The sequence below is a fragment of the Pectinophora gossypiella genome, chromosome 3 (assembly GCF_024362695.1).
Source record: "Pectinophora gossypiella chromosome 3, ilPecGoss1.1, whole genome shotgun sequence".
In the NCBI taxonomy this organism is placed as follows: Eukaryota; Metazoa; Arthropoda; class Insecta; order Lepidoptera; family Gelechiidae; genus Pectinophora; species Pectinophora gossypiella.
This window is the reverse complement of record NC_065406.1, coordinates 3,684,954-3,706,631: the sequence shown is the minus strand read 5'-3', so window position 1 is coordinate 3,706,631 and position 21,678 is coordinate 3,684,954. Positions and strand designations below refer to the sequence as shown.

Sequence of the window (21,678 nt, the reverse complement as noted above, 5' to 3'; positions counted from 1 at the left end):
TTAGTTAATTGTTATTGTCAGAGACAAGCGCCATCTAGCGAAAACGGGATGTAACCTTTTTTGTCGTAAAACAAAAGAAAAACAATAAAAAACAAAAAAATAGTAACAAGAATGACGCCGTTTCATTTTCCCGCTCCTTATATTAAATTTATTTTATAAAACCAAATATATCCAATTATTATCCATATTATTTACCTATTTCTTCAGTTATAAATACGACACTGGAACTCTAGAGGTACTTATATGTAGCCTTTGTAAAGTTAATTATAATAATTATTTTATAATTTTCTAATTGTAATAATAACCTTGATTAAGGGTGAGAGCTGTGCTAGCCCAGTTGGTAGAACGCTTGCCTCTCACTTTGAGGTCGCAGGTTCAAATCCAACACAGGCCTAAACCAGTGATTGTCGAATTAGTTTGAATGAGAAAGGTACTAGAATTTTTAGCTTAGCTACTAAATATTAATGAATGGGTGACGACCTCCGTGGCCCAGTGGTTGAGCGTTGGGCTCACGATCCGGAGGTCCCGGGTGCGATTCCCGGTGGGGACATATCACAAAAATTACTTTGTGGTCCCTAGTTTGGTTAGGACATTACTGGCTGATCACCAGATTGTCCGAAAATAAGATGATCCGTGCTTCGGAAGGCACGTTAAGCCGTTGGTCCCGGTTACTACTTACTGATGTAAGTAAGTAGTCGTTACATGAGCCATGTCAGGGGCCTTTGGCGGCTCAATAGTAACCCTGACACCAGGGTTGATGAGGTTGGTACTCTACCTCACAACCCACACGATAGAAGAAGAAGAGAAGAAGAATGGGTACTATAACTAACAGTAAGGAATTTTAACACTAAGCAATTGATCCCGCCATTTTGACTATTTTTGACGTTAATAATTTTCTTCGGTATTGCCTCCCAGAAATGGCGTCCAAAACATGTTTTGACAATGTCTAATTTCTTTATTAAGTATATTCATAAAAAGAACAAAGAAAGAAAAGAAGCGCTTTTAACTTTCTGCAGGATAAATGGAATAAAAGTTTTGTGAGAAAGGTCTTTGTAGGGATTTACACTCATCTAATTGGTCCGTATTTTGTTTTATTTCTCTCCCCTTTGCGTCTAGAAACGTAATACTGTCCTTATTAAAGCACAAATGAAAAATTCTGTACCTAAGCTGGGATACAGACGAAGATTGTCACTTTTAAATTTAGTTGTAAAAATAAAACTATTTATAAGGAGTAGGGATTCCTATTGTGTGCTGGAAAGATGCAGCTCGTTTTTATGTCATTTTTTATGAAATAGAAAGAGAGCTTCCTCTCTTTCCTTCTATGATGTTAGAGGAGTTAGGGAAGACCAAGAAGAGCTTACATGGAACAGATTATAGAAAAGGTTAACGTCGTGTCTTATAGGGAAGTCAAGGACCTTTGATTGACTGGAATAGAAAATGCTATACCGACAAGAGCGTAGCTCTTAAATTGATAATGATGACTTGTGGCTCTGCCCACTCCATTAGGGATTATAGGCGTGAGTTTATGTATGTATATTGTAAAAGTACACCTTTAGATAAAAAAAAATCCCTTTATTAAAAATATTTACTAAATAAACTTTTTACATAGAGTAAACCTTACTCTTGCAGACAAGACAAGATGGACTGGTGTATGTCTGGATGTTATTAAGAAAAGCCAGGTCAAGAGTACACAAACCGGCGAACATGCTTGAAGTCTTTGATGAGAGTGGAGGAATAGAAAATGGTGTGTCAGTAAGTGGAATTCCTTGGTCTCTATCGACACCGGCGTGGAATAGGCGTTATATATAACTGCCTACAAAGCCGCGTCCTCTGAGAGCTTCTCCAGGATCCAGGACTTGAAGGAGTAGACCCGGGTGTACACGTCAGGGTAGCCTCGAGCGCAGGGCATGCCCCAAGACACTATGCCGACGACTTTGCTGTTTTCTACCAGGGGGCCTCCCGAGTCACCCTAGAAGACCACAAAAATAATATTTTAAATAGCGCTCTGTTTTAGCTTCTTCTTTAGTGTTTGTAAATCCGTATCTACTTCTTCTGCAACCTACACTATTTTGAATTCAAAGTCTATACTCCCTAGCGTTATCCTGTTTTTACAGGGTCCGCTTACCTAAACTGAAGATTACAAAAGGGACTGCCTGTCTGACAGCCCAATACAGATTAGCCTATCTACCTCCGAAACGCATTTCTCGGAAATGTCGGTTTCCTGGTGATGTTTTCCTTCATGAATTCAAACATGAATTTAAAAACAAATTCGAATATGCTTGGTTTAGGCCCGTGCAACTCTGTTAAATTCTGTATTTCGTGGCATCCATAACATTTTGCTGTTATTCGAACCAAATTAATCGGCACACATTCGGATGAAAATTTCGACCCGGAATATGCAGTAAGTATGTTGAAAGTATTGCACGGCGGGATTTGTATTCATTATTCTTTTTACCTTTTAAAATTTTGTATTATATTTTTTGTAGTGTTACACGTGTTTCGGGGGTTTTTATTATGTTCGAGCTCTTGTTAACTTGGATGTTATTGGACATTTGTTTATTTGGAATCTGTGGGGATTTATTTCTGCTCATTCTGGCAGACACCAACTTCATTTTAATTTAGTCTGTCTCTGTCTTGTATTCGTCTTTAGAGCACTCAGACTAAAATAATACTATGTTTTGTTCACAACCGGCACCGCTATGGAATGGAATGAACACTCACATGGCAAGCACCTTCTCCAGTCTTGGTGAGCGAGCAGATCTGATTGGCGAAGACTGGGTTGATGTTGCTGTAGATGTCCTGACAGACTTCCACGCTCAATGCCGTCAGGTTGATCATCTGCAGCTGGATCGGGAGGTCCCCAGGGTACTGAAACGGGGATATTCTTCTTAAAAAAAATCGTCTATCGATATTCAATCTGATTGATAAGAGACAAGAATGCTTAGCACAGTAAGCACGTGACTCTTTCTCGCCGCGACTGAGATTATCTGTCTCTTTCTGTGCAGTACTGTGAGAGAGTGACAAGTGACGTATGTAGAGGCGAGAAAGAGTCGCACCCTTACGGTGCTCAGCCCGCTGGGAGTCTTAAAAGGCCGCATAGAATCTATTTCAACTAAAAAATTACACCAAGAAACAAGATTCATTTGACAGCAGGGCAGTAGATTTCATTGTGCCACAACTTGTAGTAAGTATCAGGAACATTTATTGTTCTGCCATCTGTCAAATGAATCAAGAGTGAATTCATTAGATAAACAATGGAGTGTCCTTTTATAATCTTTGGATTTTACGACTCTCACTCTCGCTCTAACGACTATAAACGGAGTATTACTGAAATAAGGCAGCAGTAAGCTGTTATTGGCCAGATTTCTTGTTCTGGACTGTACGTTCCACTACAGTAAAGATTCTTTACAATCGCAATGGTTCCCAGAATTTTCCATTTTTTTTTCATTAAAAGATTTGAGTGTGTTTGACCGTGGTCCGTGGTGGCAGACCAGACAAGGCTGAATCGTGATTCAGCCTTGTCTGGTCTGCCAGCGATGTTGTTAAAGTGGAGCACGCAAAGTCAAATAATGCCTATTCACTCTTGCCTTGAAAATGCCCTAATCATAATGGCTTTATAATCATTAATAAAACAGATAAGATCGCTTTTTGTTTTGTAACATTCGGCGCCTAATATCAATAGTTGAGCGCCGGGTGACAGAAATCCATTTTTCAAAGAGATAAAACAGTAATCGACCTCATAAAATAAAATTCTAACAAAGCGTACGATTTGGAACACGGAAATTCTTTAACCAGCTTATGTACGTCTCATTTTGGAAACAAGCCTTTGTTTAATTTATGGTAAGGTGTGTGGACCATAATCCAACACAATTCCCCATTGTGGGTAGATGGTTAGGCGATTCTTACACAACATTGGTGCCATCTGCTTCACTGCCAATCGCGTCAAACGTGGTGTCGTGTGGAAAACACCTAATTAATTACACGAACGGGAATTGAGTTTCATTTCTGATTTAAGGGTCTAGTTCGTTGAAGACGTCTTTCCCGTCTAGACATCAGACATACGTCTGGCCTATGTATGTCTAATTAGGAGACTGATCAGATTTGACAGGTACAGTTTTTTTACAGAGAGACAGACTGCCTGTCTGACCTTCCAACCTTTAGGAAAGTCAAGCCCAAGAAATTTTTCAGCTATGTGGGTATCCTTGCGATTTTTTCCGTCACCGCTGACCACATGATAATTATTTGAGGTCCATACATGAATTCAAAAACAAATAAGGAAATCGTTTCTGTTTAGGTCCTTACGGGATTTGAATCTGCGACCTCACAATGAGAGTCAAACATTCTTCCTGGACTACCACGGATCGGACTCGGTCCTTGAGGTCATTATCACAATTACAAAAACTTACAGAAACCCTTCCCCAACCGCTGAGCAGCAGCTGGGCTCCACCTTCAGTATTGTCATCAGGTAGCTGAATAGGTTGAACTCGGTCATTGAACTCTATGTCTCTGGAGACTTTCAGAAGGGAGACGTCGTTGGTTATGAGAGCATTGTTGAAACCTTCGTGGTTGATTATGGCGTCCACGGAATATCTCTCACCTCCTACCAGGAGGCTGTTGGTGCCTACCACCACGCGGATGTACGAGCTGGATTGGCTGCAAGAAAAGGTGGATGTAGTTATATAGCTATGGGATGAGCAATTTACCTCTTTTCAAGCATTATGGCCGCGAATAGACTAGTTTCCAACTAGTTAAATCAATTACTTTGTACTAAATGTCAAAACACGAAATGACTGGATGGAAGTTGTATGAAAAAGTACACTGTCATGTGCCGTAATAGAAAAACGTGATAAAATATTGACCTTTTTATTACATTTTTCTTGATTCATCATCTCCCTAGCATTATCCCGTTTTTCACAGGAAGATTTGACAGGTCCGGTTTTTTACCGAAACGCCTGCCTGTCTGACCTTCCAACCTGCGAAGGGAAAACCAGTCCAATACAGGTTAGGTCCTCCGAATACGGAGGTATATTTATTTTCGGAGGTATGTGACCTAACATTCCTTCACCGCTGAGCACATGATAATCATTTATGATCTAAACATGAATTCGAAAACATATTCGACAATCATTGGTTTAGGCCTGTGCTGGATTCGAACCAGCGACCTCAAAAGTGAGAGGCAAGCGTTGTACGAACTGGGCTACCATGGCTTCTTACATTTTTCTTGATTAAAATTCATAAATAAGTTAAATCGAAAAATAAACGTTCTCCGTCAGTTTAGATGTGTCTTTTTTGATTGAAAAGAGAATTTAATAATTTATTACCATGTAATTAGATGAAATTTATAATGTAAAGCTAATGTAATTTAATTTTGTTAATTTATTTGAGTGCAATAAAATATTAAGTTATATACATGAGCGTGTCTCTTTAATTAATGATGATAAAAGTATATAAATGTATATTTGTTATTTAAAAGTTTTTTCAATTAATAAAATAATTAATTTTGAAGCATTAATAATTAATTATTAATAAAAAACAATAATTAATTATTAATGCTTCAAATTGGGTCGTGTATTAGGTTCAAAATAAATTTAATTATGAAATTCTGATTAGGTACTAAATAAAGACAGATCTAAAACTAACGACGAATATTTCTTTTTATTTAACTTATTTATGAATTTTAATCAAGAAAACCGTAATAATAAGTCCGACATTTTATCACGTTTTTCTATGACGTCACAGTGTGCTTTTTTTTTTTACAAATTCCATAGTAATTTCGTGTTTTGACGTTTAGTAAAAAGTAACTGATTTGAATAGTTTAGCCTATTATTGATTTGATTTCTATAAAGTAACATTTTACAATCGTCTCAAATGCGCGGTAAGAATTAGATCTGTCAAAGTACGTAAACTAGTGTTGTAACGTTTATGAGCATAGTGACGCATCATTCGATATTAGGTCGATCGATTCTTTTCTATTACACTACATACGCAATACGCATACATGAAGCCACATCCATAATTCTCAACAAAATGGGTCGAGCGAATAATATTACCCAACAGTGCAATGAGCGGCTGTGAGGACCCATCTCTGGTTCAAGATGGAGCCTCCACAGAAGTGAGAGTCAAAGATACTTCGTAGAGACACCTGATAGGGCACTCTGCCTTCCGGGGCGTCCTGCCCTCCGACGATCCTGGACTGCTGCAGGCGTATGTCGTTCGTTGAAAGGGCTGACCCTGAAATGGAAAGATGGTGAAGAAAAATCGTAGGATTTTAACTGGTGGGGTTAAAAAGGCCACATTGGAGCAATTCATCTAAAAAAGCAATATGCTATGTGACATTTGTTGACATTGCGCACTTATTTTTTATATGTGCAAATGTCAGTGCTTTTTAGATTGTGGCCTTTTTGGACCCCCTTATCTGATATTTGATGCGACGCCCCACAGTACTCTGTCTGACCCGAGTGTGATGGCAGAGTAGTCTATTTCAAAGCCGTACTAGGACTCCTGCCCTCCGCCTTTGAATAGTACTGACAGTTGCTGCTGCCCTCTATCAGTTTCCAGGTTACAGTGCCTGTGACTGTCTTTTTGCCCCTTCCGTCCTGCATTGCCGTACCGATGGCTCCCATCTCCGCCTTTGCAACCGTTGAGGTTTTCACCCGTATCCCTGGGCAAGGGTTCACCATTATACCCCGTAGGTCTGGGTCCCTATCCGAACTCAGCCACCATCTCCCTCCGGCGTACTGAAGGAAGAGGTGCCTGCGGCAAGGATGCGCCGAATAGAAGTTGCCCCAGTGGAGGAAAGAGAAGAGCCGGGTGGATGGTCTTGTATGAAACCAAAACCAAAGGCCTAAAAATAAAATTTACACCAAAAAAAAATCCAGATACATACCATATACTCCCAGGAGCATAGACGCGAAATATAATATGCATAAACTATACATGGTTAAGAAAATATTATTTACGAGTGTAGTGAGTTACAAAATAGTTGAGAATATGAATAAGTACACTGCAACAAAGATTTCTGATACACTTTACGTAACTGATATAATATTGCAGCTTTTATAGTGGTTTTAGATAGTTCGATATCTGATAATGACTCTCACTTAAGAGATCTATATATTGTCTACACCACTTAAGAAGCCACGGGGAAAATATTTTATCTAAAATATTTAACTAGATGCTATAATAATTACTAGTGCCACTTACTTAAAATTAAAAGTAGTGTTAGCAGAAAAATACATCATACACGAATCCAATGTCACCCAGTCGCAGATTGTAGGTTCGAATCCATAACAGGCCTAAACCAATGATTGTCGAATTTGTTTTCAAATTCATGTTTGAATCATAATGATTATCACATGGTCAACGGTGAAGGAAAACATCGTGAGGAATCCCACATTCCCGAGAAATGCATTTTCGGAGGTAAGTATGTAACTTCCACCATTTTGAAAATTCGTGTTTTTATAGATGAAGGTTAAAATGGCCACATTTGCGCAAATAGAAAAGTAAGTGCGCAATGCAAACAAATGTCAATTAGCGATATTGCTTACTTAGATGAATTGCTTTGATGTAGCCTTTTTAATCTAACTGCTCTTTTTGTATTTAAATTAGCTGTTTTATGTCAATTTTTTAAAGATCTAGGATAAGTCTGGGAATTTAAATTTGGAACATTACTATTAAGACTTTAAAGCCTGATAGGTAATAAATACTAGTACTTGCTATATACATATTCTGTGGTTATACCCTCTATAAACACTATAAAGTGACATTGTTTTTTTATTGCTGATACTTAATATCTTTCTGATCATCATCATCAGCCCATTAACGTCCCCACTGCTGGGGCACGGGCCTTCCCTATGGATGGATAGGGAGATCGGGCCTTAAACCACCACGCGGGCCCAGTGCGGATTGGTGGTTATTAACGTCTGCTAATGCAGCCGGTACCAACGGCTTAACGAGCCTTCCGAAGCACGGAGGAGCTCGAGATGAAAACTTTTTTTTTGTGGTTACGCATCCTATGACCGGCCTTTGCGAAAGTTGCTTAAATTCAACAATCGCAGACCGAGCGCGTTTACTTTACGAAACGTAAACTTGGTTGTTTCAATGAGGAACTTTCCAGGCAACGTTCCCCAAAAATAATATAGATGGCGTTGTCGAGATTTAACGTGATAATTATCTTTTTTCTTATTACTCGGGTACATAATTATTCCAAAATACAATGTAATGGCAGAAGCATAATATAAAAATCATCACCACGCCCACTGCTGGGCATAGGCCTCCCCCAAGGATCTCCACGACGATCGGTCCTGCGCTGCCCGCATCCATCGGCTTCCCGCGACCTTCACCAGATCGTCGGTCCACCTTGTAGCGGGCCTACCCACTGAGCGTCGTCCGACACGTGGTCGCCACTCCAAAACCTTTCCGCCCCATCGGCCATCGGTTCTCCTCGCTATGTGTCCTGCCCACTGCCACTTCAGCTTTGCAATTCTCCGAGCTATGTCGGTGACTTAATATAAAAATAATTGTTTGATATTTGGATCTCATTATGTACCTATCAAATTACGTTCCTACCTATATGAATAAGAATAAGAATAATAATGGGTGGAAGATGTAATTATGCCTGGGTGTAATAAAAAGGGTCATCATTTATAAGTACCCAAAAACAAAGATAAAATATGCATTATGTCTGTTATCCATGAAATTAGGAAGTTAAACGAAGGAAAATGGTTACAGCGCCATCTATTTTGTATTTGAAGAATGTAGTCTGGAAAGTCCCTTATCTTCTTCTATCGTGTGGGTTGTTTGGTGGATTACCAACCACATCAACCCTGGTGTCAGGGTTACTATTGAACCGCCAAAGGCCCCTGACATGGCTCATGTAACGACTATCAACTTGCATCAGTGAGTAGTAACCGGGACCAACGGGTTAACGTGCCTTTCTTACTTTCGGACAATCAGGTGATCAGCCTGTAATGTCCTCACCAAACGAGGGATCACAAAGTAATTTTCGTGATATGTCCTCACCGGGATTTGAACCCGGGACCTCCGGATCGTGAGCCGGACGCTCGAACCACTGAACTACGGAGGCCGTTAAAAGTCCCTTATGATTTGATGAGGTGAAGTGTTTGCAACTCAAGGACTTCACTTGCTGACAGTACATAACTAGTAGTAAGTTTAAAATAGATATGGGTATTTACGCACCTACTCTAGTGTTCAATGACGTTACTTCAGACTCAGGTTTTAAGTGTGAAGGAGATTATGAACGTATCTTGTAGACGTACTTGATTCGCTTTATAATAATTCGCCTTTCTGGCTCCTGAAATATAGTTATGCTAGTTTAGGAGTCAGGACCTTATGTATAATTGTTACTTCTTTGATGTACTTACTCAATAAACTTTTCTTCTTTCTTCTTTCAATATTTTGAATCCGAGCCCTTGGTGGGCAAGTCTCGATTGCAGCCTATATCCGTCCCACTGCTGGGCACAGGCCTCCCCTCAATCAACCGGAGGGGGTAAGGAGCATACTCCACCACGCTGCTCCAATGCGGGTTGGTGGAGGTGTTTTTACGGCTAATAGCCGGGACCAACGGCTTAATGTGCCCTCCGAAGCACGGAATCATCTTACTTTTTCGGACAATCAGGTGATTCAAACCTGAAAAGTCCTTACCAAACAGAGGACAGTCTCACAAAGTGATTTCGACAATGTCCCCATCGGGAATCGAACCCGGAGCTCCAAATCGTGAGCCTAACGCTCTAACCACTAGACCACGGAGGCTGTTCATTTGATTTGTATTTAATATAAGTTCAGTGATTTGTATTTAATATAAGCAAATAATACTAAGTAACAAATGGAATTTTCCGTTGCAGAAGTATGGAACCAAAATTAATTAGAAATAAATTAAAAATAAATATATAATAAAGCAATTAAAAAAAAATTGTAAGTGTAATTATATAGTATTTTTTTTAATTTTAAAATTTTCATGTATTTTCCGACTGGAAATTCTACTTGATATCAGTTTAGAATCATGGTCTGTATCATAGCCCTCAGTATTCGTTACGGTGTCACTTACACCCACACTTACTTATATGGCTACCTGTACGTAGTTGTACGGGGTGTAAGTGACATCGTAACGAATACTGAGAGGGATGATTATTATTTTTATGTCAATAAATATTGCACGCCTGAAAAGGTAAACTTTAGGAGATGTATGCATACTATTAGCATAAGGCCAGCTTTTTGTTAACCTCTAGTTGTAGAAAATTCCATTTGGTTTGTGGCCTTTAAGACGCGCAGGCTTTTTTTATGACGTGACTTATTGTAGATTTGCCGCAGATGGCATTAACTACTTGACCGGACAAATGGGGAGCGCTGAGGGCTCTCACCTGGTACAAAATTTAAGACAACAGGCCTGAGGGTGCCCAGTTGGGCGCGAACCGCGGCTCAGGGCGTCGTCTGAGAGGAAGAATATTTGAAAGTATTAATCGACCCTAGTGGGTCGATAGCGATAAGCGCTGAATGAGGGAAATCTTTGACTACGCCGGCGGGGTCTGTATTGGAGAAACGCCCAGGGCATCAATTACATATAATAAGCAATCACCTCTTCATGGAAGTAGCAGGTCTTCAGGGTCAAATTCTTTAAAATCCAAACCCCATTGTTTAACTATTGTGTTCGGAAATCTAGGCCGTACTTTTTTATACTACGCTTCTAACAGAGTTGAAAATACCTATTTAATAGTCATATTTCCCCGTTCCTTCCGTCAAGGGCGTAGAGAAATACCTATTGTTCCATATTGGGTGCGATATTAAATTGCCAATTCTCCTTTGTCTCTACCCCATAACGTGCGACAACCTTCATAGTAAATCATAACCTGCAAAGCCTCGAACACAAAGGCCTAAATATTAGCAATCGCCTTCACCATGGTATAAGAAAACCAGGTATTCTCAAAAGTGACAGCTAACATTTCAAGGTTAGCACAGCTGACGTCATCCCGCCCTGTGTTGCCATTTCGAAAAAAGAAAAATTACCCACAACCAATGTTTTTTATATTTACATTACAAGGAAATTTTGAACTGAAGGAAATTACTGACTAATGTATTTAATTACTATTGCTTGTCACATAGTAAATATGACAAGCAATACTATATTATACATATATTATATGCATGATTTACTATAGTAAATGAGTCACAGTTTTAATTATTTTTGTATATGTGACAAGTAATAGTAATTAAATAAAATTAGTCAGTAATTCACTTGATTTTCAATAATAAAATTTACGTCCTTGGAATATTGGAGTTACTAATTTAACTTTTCGAACGCCGGAACGCAGATCTCAATCAGATACAATTTAAAGTCTATTTGTGTCTAGTATCTCGGCAGAAGAGAAGTTAATGGTAACACTTACGTCATCAAAGGGCTAGCAATGGCGGCTTCAAATAGGATTGAGCATACCTGGTTTTCTTATACTATGGCCTTTATAAAGCGACGCGACAACTATCTTTTGTAAACCAAAAGCATACGGGAACAGCGGGATTACTTTTAAATGACAAACTAATGTTATTTAAGTGATAAAAATAACTTTTATTGTACTTAAACTTTTACAATCAAACAATCTTAAAACATCGCCGATCAAAAGCATCGAGAATAGGGCGAGATCAACGACAAGTGACAGTTCGTGGGGAGACGTCCAGAAACTCGAATACACATCTAACAATCAATCAGTTTAAAATAAAATCTTTAAGTCTGAAATATTGCGATAAATAATTATTTAAAAGTGTTCAATAATTATTATAAAATTAATATATGATTATTAGGTACATTTAATACGTTATAATTCAGTTTGCTAACACTTTAGACAGGTGTTGATAATCGTAGGATTGGTTAAACTTCATGACGCTATAGGCCACTTGACAACCTAGTGAAATGAGATACTTTTCACGAAACGTCAAAACTTTTCTTTAGTCTAAAGTTTTCTTTCGAGTTTGTGAGGACATACTGTCCTGTGACATCAATAAAAGCGGCCAAACGTCGTACTCATTGTTAGGCTACGTTCCTCAAAAATAATAGATGGCGTTGTGCAGATTCCTTCGTTTAACATTCTTGGATAACAGACATTATGCATTTTTATCTTTGCTTTAAATAATAAAAAAAAAAACAAAAATGATGACCCTTGTTCTTACACCCAGGTACAATAACATCCTCCACCCATTATTATTTTGATCAAAATAAAAAATCTACAAATATAGGTAAAAAAAAAATTCTATTCATGTGATCCAAATATTAAGCAACAATTATTTATATATTATGCTTCAGCCATTACATTGTATTTTAATAATTTTGTACTCGAGTAATGAGAAAATAGGTAATTGTCAGAAATTCAACAATCATTGGTTTAGGTATAGGCTGGATTCGAATCTGCGACCTCAAAGTGAGAGGCAAGCGTTCTGCCAACTGGGCTACCACGGCATTAAAAGTTTCATATATATGTTTCATACAGAATCAGAATCAGAATCATTTATACAACGTAATTATCATGGATAAACTTGTTGAAGGTCAATGTAACATTTTTGAATTTACGTCATTTCGCAAGGTGTTATGGCTGAGGAGAAGAAGAAATGACAAGAAACTGCAACAGCAACACATCTTTTAAATCAATGAGGGTACATTACAAGTTATTTAATAACTTGAGGAACACATTCAATACCAGACATTTTTATCATTTAGGTAATCATTAATCTTATAATAGGCTTTTTTACATAAAGTAAGCTTCACACATGTGTTGATATGTTGTAAACTCTCTACTCTCGAATCTACTCTATAGCACACCCCGGACACTTCACACAAACAACCTCGTTTTACACAGACACTACACATTGACATTATCGTACACGCGCATCTGTGTGTGTGACGTCTGACATCATACGATTCAAGTCTATACTATGTTCGAGGGGGGGTGAAGTAAACCTAGCTCAGACGCTGGTGGGGAGCGGAGAGTTGACGTTCTATACGTAGTATTATTCCTTATTCTATGTCTATAGTCAAATCGTGATTTATTCCGGATATCGCACAATTTGCATCGGAATACCGGCGACCTTACTAATGACTATTTCAGATCAATGCGATATCGTATTGCGTCGTGGGAAGATTGCTAAATTACAACTTCCAACACATTTTTTTTGACCTGACTTATTGTACTTGGCCGGACAAATGGGGAGCGCTGAAGGCTCTCACCCGGTACAACGTTTAAAACAACAGGCCTGAGGGTGCCCAGTTGGGCGCGAACCTCGGCTCGTCTCGGGCGTCGTCTGTGAGGAAAAATATTTGAAAGAATTAATCGACCCTAGTGGGTCGATAGCGATAAGCGCTGATTGAGGGAAATCGTTAACCACGCCGGCGGGGTCGGTATCGGGGTCCTGAAGTGTTTGGTGTCGCGAGCTGATTGGCCGCCTCTATCACTAGAGTAATCGGGTCGTCGGGACTTCCTACACAAAATGGGTATTAAAATTCGCCATCCGATATACAAATAACTTGTCACAACGAACTGACAGCGCATACTTTGAACATTATTATATGCAAATGAACTTATTCATTCAGAATTCAGCTTTAATACCGGGCCATAAATTTGATTCTGTCATGAAAGATCGCTATCAATTATTGATGACGGCTGGCCTTCGCTCACACCGAAGTTGTTTGATATCAACATTTTAAAACATTTGAACACACACGCAATGAACAACTGATGAATGGATGATGAATGAATGACTGATGGTGTTGTTTTCAAACATTTTAAATAGGAGCTCTAACTATTGCACTAGCTGCAGGCTAGTAGTTGAATTGCAGTCGGTTTACAGTTTCGATACAGTATTGCCAACCTCACAAAGACTTAGCCTGTGTCTACAAAGGTTTTTTTGACGTGACTTCTTGTTACAATTGTTACCTGTATCCTACATAACGTGTTCACAAACTAAAAATAAGTTTTTCGAAAAGAAACCTCTCTCCTTATTGACATTATTTATAGTTGCGGTGTAAACGTCGCTTGTCGTGAAATATGTTCGGTATTTCAGTCTATAGGCCAGGCGTGAATTTTTCATAAAACGTATTACGTTTACGTCGTATGGTTGCCGAGTGAAAGGGTTGCGGACAATGGCAGCCTGGCTGAAAAGGTCGTTAATCCTATTCATGTATTTTTTTCATTATTAAATATTTTTCTATTGTACCTGTATTACTAGGTTACACAGCCTCCATGGTCTAGTGATTGCGTTGGGCTCATGATTTAGAGGTCCGCGTTCAATTCCCGATTGGGACATTGACGAAATCACTTTGTAAAACTGTGAGACTGTGCTTTGTTTGGCTAGGATGACCAACCATGGAAAGTCGAACCATCACCTACATAAACGGCTTAAAGGAGTCACCATACTGTGAACCTGGATCAAACCCTATCTCACATAGTGAACGAGTGCCCTCTACACTGTTTCCCAGGTGGCGTAGCCGAGCTGCATTGTGTGACGGATGCGGCAGAGACTTTTTTTTTTTTTTTTAACGTTGGGAAATGCGTTACGCATACCACGCCGCCCGGGGGGGCAACGTGGTTATGTGGGACTAGTGATGGGCAGGGAAAGAAAAAATTGGGTGGGAAAGAAAAAATATCGGGAAAATATGGGAAAATAAAATAAACACCCGAAAAATTCCCTAATTATGGGAAAATATTTTTTAATTTAATTATTTATAATCTTATTATTATTTGTATGTCGTTTCCATGTCTGGGGCCTATGGAGTCCCGGACTTTTGAAACGCGTGTGTGGGGCCAAAGCCAACACGTAGAGGCCCCTTAAGATAATTTAATCTAAATGTGTTGTGACACCAACCGGCGACTATCCCTGTATGCACTATGGGAGTGAGAAGACAATCCCCGGTTCGTGTTGACTATTGCAGACTATTGCAGATTATGGGAACAAAAGGAACTGGGCTATTGGGTTGCGGGTTAGTGAACCGGGATACTGGGGCTATGGGGGACTATAGGGCCTGCTCGACCAATGTTATTAACAGAGATACATTGGGCAGGCGGTGACTCGCCACTCACTGGATGGGCCACCTTTCTAGCCGACGCGACTGGACGGCAAGGCAGCAACATGGTTGTGAGCAGCTCAGGGTGGCAAGAGGTGTACACCGCTTTCTGCGACTTAAGCATCTTTCACTGCCACCCTACGAGCGTATAGCTCTAACTCCACACTCTGGCCGGCCAATGAAGGCAAGCCTGAGGTGACAGTCCTGCAGCTCCCGCTGGGGTCCACTCCGGCCGGCCAGGACTGTCACTATCTTTGTTGCTCTTCTTTGGACTCTCTCTAGTAGTGCAATGTCCTTCCGATAGTAAGGTCTCCATATTTGAAACCCATGTTCTAACAGCGGTCTCACGTAAGTTTTGTAAAGCCTAAGAAACAATTCCTTATCTATATAGTAAAAAGCTTTCTAATTATGTATAGGAGGGAGTTAGTCTTCTTAGTGATTCCAATAATTGTTCGTCTCACTTTAGATTATGTGTTATCGTTATGCCAAGGTCCTTTTGTTTTTTAACACACTCGAGAGGTTTTGAGTCAATGGTGTAACTCAACGAGGGGTTGTTACTGTCAACACGCATCACAGTGCATTTAATTTGTCCACGTTCAATGTGATTAGCTAATCTCGGGTCCAAGCAATTACTCTATTCAGATCAACTTGGATTATATTATGGCTAATAAGTGGATTCCCAACACAACAGCCTGCGTAGTCTAGTGGTTAGAGCGTTAAGCTCGTTAGTGGATTCCCCATCTGCAAAGAGTGATATATCAGACATGATAACATGTTTAAGGTCTGTAAGGTGGATACTCAATAAAATTGGTCCTAACACCGATCCCTGCGGCACACAGCTGAGGATTTTCTGGGAACAGAGTATGATTCTCTGATGCGCACAGAGAAGGTGCGCTTTGACAAGGAAGTCTTCAATCCACTTCAAGAGATTGCCTCTTGATTCCAAAGAGCTCTAATTTAGCAATCAATCGTGTGACAGGAACTCGATCAAAAGCTTTTCCATACTCCAAGTAAATAATATCTGTAGGTATTCGTGCCTCCCAATTTCTTGTCCATGTGTCCAAGCAACAGAATAAGTTGGTAACTGTTGACCTCCTTGGCACAAAACCATGTTGCTCCTCGATGATGACATTCTCTCGTGCCAAAACATCCTATACAGAATGTTAGTGACATAGTAACGAATACTGACGGAGATGATTCAGACCATGATTCTGAGTTAATTTTAAGTGGAATTTTTCGTCGCAAAATTCATGTTTTTTTTTTTTAATTAAGATGGGTTTGCTCTTGACTTCGTTCTTCCACAAAAAGAAGAGATCGACGTTGGAACGAGGTTACCCAGAAAATGGACTATTCACCCTTTTTAGTTTGTTTTGTAATTATTTTCAATTATATACTTTTGCGATGGAAAATTCCAATTCATATTAACTCAGAATAATGAGCTTAATCATGCCTCTCAGTATTCGTTACGATGTCACTTACACCCCGTACAAGTACATACAGGTAGCCATACAATTAGGTATGGGTATTAGTGACAACATAACGAATACAGAGGAGGATGGTTCAGGCTATGATTCTGAGTTGATATTAAGTGGAATTTCCTGTCGGAAAATTCATGTAATATTTTGTATTATTTTTTTTTTTTTAGTTCCATGCTTTTGCGACGGAAAATTACACTTGATATCAACTCAGAATCATGGTCTGAATCATCCCTCAAAGTTTTCGTTACCATGTCACTAACACCCAGTATATCCTATTCTTCTTCTTCTTCTATCGTGTGGATTGTGAGGTGAATTACCCACCTCATCCACCCTGGTGTCAGGGTTACTATTGAGCCGCCAAAGTCCCCTGACATGGCTCATGTAACGACTACTTACTTACATCAGTAAGTAGTAACCGGGACCAACGGCTTAACGTGCCTTTCGAAGCACGGATCATCTTACTTAGTATATCCTATAATATGTAATCTGGAAGACATCATCTGTTTCTTTAAAGAAGTTGATCCACATACTATCCCCGTGTTTGTGGCAAGAGACCTGCAGAAATTGCCCCCGGTGTCTATAGACCACATAGATGTAATCTCATTGCTAAAAGATATAACGCAAATGCGCAATGAAATAAACAGTTTAAAGGATATTTATGCTAATGTTACGCAGGTACAAGATATCCAAATGGACCTGGAGAATTTAAAGTTAGCGTCTATGGTTAATAATAACGTGAATACTCGAAAAGGAGGGGCATGTTTGTACGATAGTGGGCCGGTAGGTTTACCGCATTCAATTAACATAGATACGGACGAAGGTATATTGGAATCAGCTGTTCAAAACAAAAACGGTTGTGCGCGCGATGATCGACAGCAACAGCCGCCTCTTTCACACTCAGGCAGCGTGGTGTGTGTTAATCGCAAAGGACGTCTCGCTCAGGCGCACGGTGCGGATAGCGCCTCAAGTTCAAGGGCAACGTTGAGTCAGAGGCAGCGTCAAGTACACACTGCGGGCCACGTTAACGCTGTAGCAGATTTCTCCAGTGCAAGCGAGCAATGTACAGATGACAACGTTTTGAAGCCAATTACTGTGGTGGATATCGTTAGGCGAGAAGGTGAATGGAAACAGAAAAAGCAATCAAATGAATGGGTTGTAGTTCAGAGAAAGAAATTAAGAAATAGATTTATTGGCAAAACGGGTAAAGCTGTCTTGGAACCTGACTCGAAATTTAAAGCGGCAGACGTTAAAATCCCCTTATTTATATCTAATGTAAATAAGGAGTCGTCGGAGCAAGATATTTGTGAATATATAAAGACGAAGACCCACGAAATTATTACATTAGAAAAAATAACAATGAAAATAGATAAACCGTATAATGCGTTCAGACTGTTAGTATCCAGACATAATTTGCACTTATACTTGAATGACGAGATGTGGCCCGACGGTATTCGTTTTAGGAGATTTATACACTTCAGGAAGCGAATGTCGCATGAAGAAAACCAGTCTATGTCCTCCAATGCAGCATCACCAAATAATGGAAAATAAAAAAATAAAAAGAATATGTAGGTATCTTTGCACGGAATTATTAAAATCGAACATTCCATTCAAAAGATATTACGAATTTAAGTTTTACGAGTTCATACGACACTACGACAGAACATAAATTGGGCATAAGTAGGCATACATTATATTTAAATGGTCGTTGTTGGAAATCCTTACTTTTAATACAAATATATGCGATAAAAAATATTTTCCCTTGAAATGGGAATTTTTCGGGTTTTTTCCCTCAAAATTGGGAAAATTCCCAAAACGCGGGAATTTTCCGGGTAAGAACCCAACACTATGTGGGACTCTCCGGGTGTCGCCACCCGGTAAACCCACTAAAACCCAACGGTGTTCCTCCTTGCCGCCGTGTGGCGGAGATACGGGAACGCATTTGCACACAACCGCGTCCCCGCCGGCGGATGCCCTTTGGGGCCCAGCGCCCATGGGAGCGCGTCAAGCGCCTCCCCCTCCGCCGAGGGCTGCCCGGAACACTTGGGGAGCCCTACAGCACGGGACCTATGTTGTGGACAGCGGTCCCCCGACTACCGTCCACAGGTCCCCGTCAAGGCGGCGCTCGATCGATTGCCACCAAGTACGCCCGTCGCCGCCTTCCCGGTCGCCTGCGGCGAATCGGGAGCGAGTCGACAGAGTCTTCCCGCTCCCTCTCCGCCGCTTCCTTCGCGGACATGACTATGTTCGCGAAGGTGGCGGCCGCTCATGCGGCAGAGACTTCGCTAGGGGATCTTAAGCTGGATATTATGATCCACGCAGGATATTTTATTTTTGTCTGCCATACGCAATAATGATAATTGGCTAGGATTTTGCAGGCTGAATTACCTGACTGTTCCAGCGCTCCCGGTTTGAGAAGCAAGACCACACACAAAGGACCGCGGTGACCTTTTACTTCGTATTTGCAAACTCAGGTACAACATAAAGAAGTCCCTGGTTCGATCTCGGCTATACAAACACGGTGCAACAAAGACCTAGCATGCCATATTGTTCTGTATACTTGCTCTATACAATGCAATCCAGGCCGAAGCGAGGCAATCAAGGCGTTTCCTGAGGCTAGGCTGAACAAAACACTCATGACAGTATAAATAAGCAGTTTGGGAGGTTAAATCCACGGAACAGAAGAAAGAGGTTAGAAGGGCCAAGCGAGCGCGAAACGCGCACTATATAGGTGCCTAAGAGCATGGTTCATACTTCAACTTTGTTCTCCACTCGTCCATAAACTTTACGGCGCACGGAGCTCTGCGATAGTATATTAAAAGGTCGTCTTGTGCATTATAACCTGGAGGGCAAAAAATCAAATATCGACAAACAATACTACTTTTTACTAATGAAAAGTAATATTTTTTTATAGAAAAATAAACAAAACAATCAAGTTTTGAAGTCTAAACTTCATTATGATTGTTTTTTCTTTTATTAGTTTAGTTATCACACTGTTAGTATACGTATATAGTGCAACAGACCGGACAGCAATACTTCCTGAAAGCGTCGTTTTGTTTACTCTCCACTGGAATTACGGTTGGTTTTTGCACGCTCGTGTTTGGCTATGAGTGGAGTTGGTTTAATATCCCAGTGAATTAAAGGATTTTTGTTTATTGCGATGTTTTGTTTTTTGTAACTGGTGGTTTGTCTCGCTTGCAAGTCACGCAAGGGTTACTTATTTAAATGTCTAAAATTTAAAAACCTAACGTTAAATTAGCTACGTTTAAAATAAATAAAATCTAAGTACTTAATGGCCCCGATTCCTGCAGACACCTCTTAATTTTATTTTAAGTTATACCCGTCATTTTCTTGTCCGCCGAAATGGAAAGGGACGGATGATTGTCAACAAGATAATTTTAAAATGAATGAATAACCTGTGCGAATAAAATAGGCATCTCGCTGGTATGCAATCAGTTTGACGTGATTGTATTAATATTTCTTATTATAATTTGTAGTAATAATATTTGGTTTCTGTAATAAGAGTTTTTAAAATTTTAATTATTAAAATTTGTGGTACTTAACATTTACTGATTAAAACTGGGTATGTTACTAATATTTACGTTTTATTGTAGAGTTTGCAAACACATGATTCTGAGTTGCAAAAGTCATGTTCTTTTTTTTAGTTTTTTAAAATTATTTTCAATTCTATACTTTTGCGACGGAAAATTCCACTTGATATTAACTCAGAATAGGTAATGAGCTGAATAATCCCTCTCAGTTTTTGTTACGATGTCACTTACACCCCGTACAAGTACATACAGGTAGCCATACAAGTAGGTATGGCTGTTAGTGACACCGTAGCGAATACTGAGGGGGATTCAGACCATGATTCTGAGTTGATATCAAGTGGATTTTCATTAAAATTTTAGTGTTTTTTTATTGCTTTCGGTTCCATACTTTACGAAGCTGAATCATCCCCCCAGTTTTCGTTACGACGTCACTAACACCCTGTATTTGTGTTATCAACAATAGGGTCTCAATATTAAATTCCGGTTTTGAAAACAGAATGGTGATTGATCCCAGCATGATGTAAAATGACAATGTGCTGAACATTTTAAACAGCATAGCATTATCCCTGTATCCCCGTTGAGGTGGGTAGAGGCATATAGATAATTATTTATTAAGTTGAAATAATTTTAAGTAAGTAACAATATAAATATGAAAATAATAATGGTAATGGTAATGTATATATATTATCATCATTCTGTACTATTTATTTATTTAATAATTTATTGTACACAGGATAACAGAGAAACACAATATATTTCACAAAGGCACAACTTATTTCTAACAGAAATTGTACAAAAATACTTACATCTACAACTAATCATAAAATGTACAAACATATATACATACAACAATAATAGGTATTTACTATAAATTTACGTACATAGAGATAGATAATGTTCCTTAAGTTTTATTTTAAAACGTTATGTTGGTGAAGGAAAATATCGTGAGGAAACCCACATTCCCGATAAATCAGTCGCTTCTGTAAAGAACCGGACCTGTTAAATCTTTAGGTTAGGTAAAAGGACCCTGTGAATAACGGGATAATAGGGAGATGATTATTTTATTCTGCTGGTCTTACCAAAAGATCGGCACTGGTACTTCCTTAGTTTACCATGCGTTGAATGTACCTCTGACTACCCCAATTGGGAATATAGTCTTTAGCTTAGAAATGTAGGTAGGTAAACGTGTTTGTTCTATGACACGACGCCAATACACCTGCTGTGCAGCTCTAAGGCATTCATAATAGAAACCGGAGTCTCAAAGGACACCCAGGAAACAATAGAGCTTCCTCAAAAACACTGAATTTAATCAAGCAGACTGTTCTATAGGACCTCTGCATTCGGCTTTATGAGTACGAATTCATGGTTCGTTCATAGATAATTGGGTTGTGTACTACGTTCAAAGTAAATTATGAAATTCTGACTACTGAACTCTTCACCAACCCGCAGTGGAGCAGCGTGGTGGAGTATGCTCCATATCCGGGTGAATTTCAACAAGTCTCATTTTTTTATCATTTCGGTGAGATTTTTTATTTTAATACTTTTCTTCACATATTTGACGACAAATAAAACTTTAACCTATTTTGAATTA

The 21,678-nt window shown here is 39.4% G+C and overlaps 1 protein-coding gene across 1 annotated transcript; it reads right to left on the bottom strand.

Moving 5' to 3' along the window:
• Positions 1–1,783: 1,783 nt before the first annotated feature.
• On the bottom strand, positions 1,784–14,267 carry LOC126382267 (chymotrypsin-2-like). The gene is made up of 6 exons (XM_050032078.1): positions 14,232–14,267; positions 13,896–13,941; positions 6,051–6,231; positions 4,407–4,653; positions 2,722–2,868; positions 1,784–1,969 (listed from the first exon to the last, which is right to left on the bottom strand). The coding sequence occupies exons 1-6, from the start codon at positions 14,265–14,267 to the stop codon at positions 1,814–1,816; spliced, it is 813 nt and encodes a 270-aa protein (XP_049888035.1). The 3' UTR covers positions 1,784–1,813.
• Positions 14,268–21,678: the final 7,411 nt, after the last annotated feature.

What these genes read in the sequence shown, in the direction of transcription:
- LOC126382267 (XM_050032078.1), bottom strand. Translation starts at nt 14,267, where the DNA reads ATGAGCCCAACGCAATCACTAGACCATGGAGGCTGT. An exon ending in GTCACGTCAAAAAAACCTTT is followed by an intron (nt 6,232 to 13,895) that starts GTAGACACAGGC and finishes TTTCCATTTCAG; the next exon opens with GGTCAGCCCTTTCAACGAAC. An exon ending in GCCGCTCATTGCACTGTTGG is followed by an intron (nt 4,654 to 6,050) that starts GTAATATTATTC and finishes CTTTTCTTGCAG; the next exon opens with CCAATCCAGCTCGTACATCC.